Source organism: Gavialis gangeticus, unplaced genomic scaffold, assembly GCF_001723915.1.
Source record: "Gavialis gangeticus isolate Ggan-Ray unplaced genomic scaffold, GavGan_comp1, whole genome shotgun sequence".
Lineage (NCBI taxonomy): Eukaryota > Metazoa > Chordata > Crocodylia > Gavialidae > Gavialis > Gavialis gangeticus.
Window position 1 is genome coordinate 86,675,708 of NW_017729025.1, and position 5,381 is coordinate 86,681,088.

The following is a 5,381-nucleotide window of genomic DNA, read 5'->3' on the forward strand; positions in this document are numbered from 1 at the left end:
GGGTGGGGGGGGGGGGGGGGGGAGGTGGAACTGAGGCCCCCACAGAAAGGGAGGGAGTTGGGCAGGGCTGGGGGTGTTGTCCAGCCGGGGCGGTGCATGGGGCCTGGGATCTGGGTGGGAATGCACAGCTGTGGGGCCCAGCTGGGGAGCAGGACAGAGCTGTCTGGGGGCCTGCAGGGGGGCTGGTTCCCCACCACTGCATGCACTCTTGGGTGGCGGGAACGTGGGGCACATCCCCCCCAGATTAGTGTGTGGGGCAGGGGCAGCTGCAGGCTCAGGGCTCCCCACCCTGCTGCCCTGCCCCTGGGGGTCTCCACAGCCCAGAAGGCGGATCCCATCACAGCAGGGCAGAAGAGGCTCAGTTTTGCCGCTGGGAGCTTCACACCACCACAGCAAGGTACCCCCTGCCTGCACAGCAGCAGCAAGGGTGGCGACACAAAGTTGTGCCTCCCGCTGCTGACGGGCCACCAGGGAGCGCCATGCCATGGCCGCTTGGGACTCCTGGTGGTGGCATAAGGCCTCTTCACCCCAGGGTCTTGCCTGCTGGGCAGTGGAGATCCCCAGGGGAAGGGCAGCAAGGTGGGAAGCCCTGAGCCTGCAGCCACCAGGCCACTTCTGCCTGCCCCCCATGGTGGGGGTGGGGCTGCTGCTGAGGTCTGCTGCCAGGTCCACTAGGGGCTGCAGACCCGGGTCCCTGGCCCCATAACCCTGGCAAGCTGAGGGTCTCCTGCAGCAGGGCTGGGGAGGGGGCAGGAGGCCATGGGTTGTGAGTAAGGGGCAGTGACAAGGCCAAGGGGCTCTGGTTGGAGTGAGGGGAAGCAGGAGGTGATAGGGGGCTGCAATTGTGAGTGAGGGGCACCAGTAGGACTGGGGGATGGGGGATGGGGGCTGTGGGTGGGGAGTGAAGGGCAATGGCACGGGCAGGGCACTAGCATATCAGGGCTGCTCATCACCACAAATCAGTGGGGGAGGACAGCCACAGGTGGACCTGCACTCTGCAAAGGGTGCAGGGGGAGCTCTGATTTTCCATGATAAAAAACCCAAAATCAAATGCCCAAATTTATAGGTATTTATAATTGTATTATGGTGATTGAGGAACTGGTAGCCTTCTAAATTGTAAATATATCAATAAAACATTGTGTTCAACTGATTATAGAGGCAGATATAGAAATAGATATAGTGACATTTCATTTAACAATGAAAAATGTGGATTTTAGGTTTTTTAATCACAGAATTTGCAGGGGGTGTTTTAATCAGAGAATCTGCCAGTTTTAGACAGAGAAAACCAGGATCTCTGTTTATTAGACATAAATGCCACTCATCCCAACACAGGTTCAAGGAAGCTTGCAGTAACAGAACAAAACCATATACAAAAGAACTGAGACTATTAAAATAAAATGTTAAATAACTTTCTTCCCTCTCCCCCGCTCCAAACAATATCCCAGCTTAGCTTTGCTTGCTAAATGCCTGTCCAAATAAGGGAGGTCTTACAGAATTTCCAGAAGATGTCCAGGCTCAGGCTCTGACAGGCACTGAGGAGTGACAACCAACGATGACCTCCCATGTTTTCATCAAGCGAGTTTGACACATTCATGGTACTTGCAGTAGGAGGTTTCTTTCGACTGACCTCAGAGATCACAAATGGGGCATAAGACAGACGGCAGCCCCTTAGGCTGTAGAGCCCAGATGATTTAGGGACTTACAGGTCAGTAACAGCACTTTGAATTGTGCCTAGAAAACTACTGGAAGCTACTGCAATTACAAAGTACTGGAGTTATGTGCCCCTGGTAATGCATCCCCATCAGAAGGAACACTACTGCACTCTGCAACAGCTGCAGTTTCCAGACAGTTGTCAAGGGCAGCACCAGGTAAAGTGCTCTACAGTAGTCTAAGCCTAATGTTATACAGGTGTGGATGATGGTGGCCAGATCCAAATCTTTTCTGAAAGCAGACTTTATGGCACTTTAAACTGCAGTCCTCCACAGCATAGCTACAAATGGTGGCAGCACAACCATCAGTACATTGCAACAAAAGTCTCAGTTTTATTTCAAAGGAACCAACTACTAGGAAGAAAGGTTACTTTTGTCCCCTTCATCTGCTGAGACTATTAGGAAGGCTGTGTAATTTTGGTATCAAGTTTTATGCTTTGCCATCTGTCCCTAAGAAATTAAACTGAAAACCCTCTAAACTGCTTATTTTGTAACCAAAAAAAATAATCACCAAAAATATATCAGGTGGTAATTAATTATGACAATACATATCTGGATCACATTCAAACTTGTGACACTGAACTCAGTACAATTAAGTCCTCTCCCAAAGCTTCTCTCTTATCAGCATTACAGCTATAGTAAAGTGAATCACTACACTCCTTTAGTCATCTATCCAAACTTTTACCTTCATCCCTGTTTTCTTGTTTTCTTCTCTTCTTCTGTGTATGTTCAGCCTGTAAGAAAAGCGACCTAAGTTATCATACCAGTAGCACTGGAGAATTATGTTGTGAATGCAACAGGGTGTGGCGAGGTGGGCATCCCTGCTAGCCACAACTAGCTCCCCACCTGCCTCTGGGCACACCGCCCACCTGTCTTGCCAGTTACGCCTTGCTGGTAATTAGTAAGTTGTTAATTAAGGTGGGAGGCTGCCCATTGTTGCACCCTGATATTAAGGGGGTGTCGGTGGCTCTGTACCTCCCCTCCCCTACACCGCAGCTGAAGCCTCGCAGATGGTATCTCAGGCAGTTAGTTGGATCCTCACCTTCACCCATTAGCTGTGGCCCCCAACCTTGGGGACCTTCAGCTTCCATAAGCCCTGGCCCCGTCTCAACCCATTTGGGACTCAGAGCTCCCTTGCTCATCATGGCCATCCCTCGTGGTGGGCCCTTGGCCCTTCTGACCCTTAGGTCCTGGGCCCAGCATTGACCAGTAGAGTCCCTCAGCGGGATCTTTGCTTCCTGCCTGCACTTTCTGGAGTGGTGTTCCCCCACCTCAGGTGCTCCAGGGAGCGTGCCTGGCCCTCCAGGGTCTCTTCCCAACTGGCTCAGGCTCTTCCTGAAGCTTACCTGACCTCTGCTCCTTCCTTGGATCTTATTCCCTATGCATACACCATGACAAGTGCTCCAGGGTCTCACAGGGGACTCTCACTCCCCCACTTGAGCAGCAGGTGATTGTGGTTGGCCTCAGGTGTCATTTCTAACCCACCCAAAGGTGAGGGCTGGGGTTGAGGCACCCCTACTCACCTTTCACCGGGGTGATCATTGGCCTGGCATTTCCTGGGGGCTCTTGCACCACTGAGAGCCCCACCAGTCCATCCACTCCCAGCAGGGTGCAGTTTTAGGCCATGCCCAGGACCAGGAGCCTCCAAGCCATCCCCTACAGCTCCTCCCTTACCTCCAGGATGATACCAGCAGCCTTGAAGCCAGGCAATGTTGCTGCTGCCTCCTCTGCCAGCAGGGAACTGATCCAGTTATAAAGGCAGCCAAAGATTTAAAATGGCTGCCACAATCAGGCACCTGCTGGCAGCTTGGCTCAGGCCCTTAAAGTGGCAGGCACCCACAGCGCCCTGCCACACAGGGCACTAGACTAAACAAATGTAGTAAGATATGGTAATATACCCTTCACTGCGAGTTTCACATTGCCTACCTTGCTGTGTTGGGTTTTGGTGTAATGATAAAAGAACATATTGAACTCCTTCAAACATTCATCCTTCAGCTCATAAACTCCATGGCCTGACACCCCAGGTTTCCTAAAAAAACATTTTCCATGGACAGATTAACACATCAACGCTTATTTAGATTAAAACAAACAGATAATTCAATGTTTCCTAAGGAAATACCAATGGTAAAACAGAACATAGACCTAGCTCTACACATTTCATTTTAATGCAGTACCAGATTTTAAATATTCAGAAGTCAAGGCTTTAAACTAGAATTTCAGGTGTTTGACTTACACTGTATTATCTCTAGCTCCTTTTCAACTTAGGTACTAATAAATATAATGCATGAAGATCTCTCTCATTGGAAAAGCACCTGGTGAATTCCACTCTACTCTCAAAACAAAGTTTCTAGCTATATCCAAGAATCTTTACTTATATAGAAATGGAACAAGTCACCAGCAACTTAGAATGAATGGAAATTCAAGCAGTTGAAGTTACAAGGTGTTATTTTTTTGAAAAAAATTACAATGAACCAAAACTGGTTCAAACATCCATGTGTAATAGGTGATTTTTAAGCAGCAGGCAAACTAAGATTTCAGGGAAGCTGAAGTGCAGGGGGAGGTATGGCAACTGGGTTAAGTGTTAAATTGAAAGCCAACTTATTTCTGATAGTGAAGCAAGTCAGTTAGAAAAAATCTGTCTAAACCAGGGATCCTCAACTCCTGGCATGTGAAGTCATGTCATCTGGCCCATGAGGCTTCTCAAGGGTCCAGAAATTTGGTGGTGAGGGAGTGGTAGCACCTCCTGGATTGGGTGCCAGATCCCAGTACACAGAGCTAGGCAGGGGCAGCACCAAGCCCCAGGACAGAATCCCAGCATGTGGGGGCAGCGTGGGGCCCCAGGGCCCAACCCCAGTGTGGGGAGCTGACAGGGGGTGGCATCAGGCTTTTGGGGCCCAAACCTGGAACACAGGGGCAAGATGGCACCGGGCCCCAGGGCCCAATCCCAGCACATGGGGATCAATCCAGACTGTGGACTGGCTCTGCACCACTCAACTCACCCACGGGGCCAAAAGCTTGAGCAACACTGGTCCAAAAGAAACATCAGAGGAGATCTGGTACTAAATTACTGCTAAAAATTAAGTGAATCTTTGAAAATGTTTCCCATTAGCAAGTGAGACTCCTGAAGTCCTAAGAGTCTTCAAAATGAAGTTGAGAAAAAAGTCAATACTTTCATCATCTGCTTTACTTTTCTATGAACAATTGAAGACAAATGTGTTTCAAGCCACCAAAATAAGTATTTAACAAGAGTTTGTGTAGGATGATAGACAGGCTAAAGACTGTTGCATGACTTTTCACTATTGTTATTCATAAAGTAATATTTGGAGCTTACTTAAACACGGCGACTTTGTCAATTACGTTCTCCAAGCCAGTTTCATTGTTTTCCTGTTAAAATATTTAACGTGGAATATATTTTTATTCATACAAATATATTTAAGTATTGCTATATTTTAAAATAAGGGCTAAAATGGGAGTTCATTAAGTACAAATGTGCCACATTTAATAGCAGATTTTCTATAAGCCTATACTTCCTGTAATACAAGCCACTCAAACTGATATTCATTTTTACATCTATACAGTAATGTACCATATTTACTCAAATCCTTGATGGCAGGGGAAGGGGGAGGCAAGTGCTAGAGTACACAGAGAGAAGCAAGCAGTGGGGGGGGGGGG

At 48.4% G+C, this 5,381-nt stretch overlaps 1 protein-coding gene across 4 annotated transcripts in view; it reads right to left on the reverse strand.

The window, feature by feature from the left end:
- The window catches only part of UBR1 (ubiquitin protein ligase E3 component n-recognin 1), a 174,781-nt gene that overhangs the window by 88,729 nt on the left and 80,671 nt on the right, over positions 1-5,381 (reverse strand). For all 4 annotated transcript variants that reach the window (XM_019519092.1, XM_019519090.1, XM_019519091.1 and 1 more), the window contains exons 22-24: positions 5,041-5,093; positions 3,636-3,738; positions 2,395-2,443 (exon numbers count right to left, since the gene is read on the reverse strand). In XM_019519092.1, the coding sequence (XP_019374637.1) occupies positions 2,395-2,443; positions 3,636-3,738; positions 5,041-5,093 (205 nt within the window). The remainder of the gene's footprint in view (positions 1-2,394; positions 2,444-3,635; positions 3,739-5,040; positions 5,094-5,381) is intronic.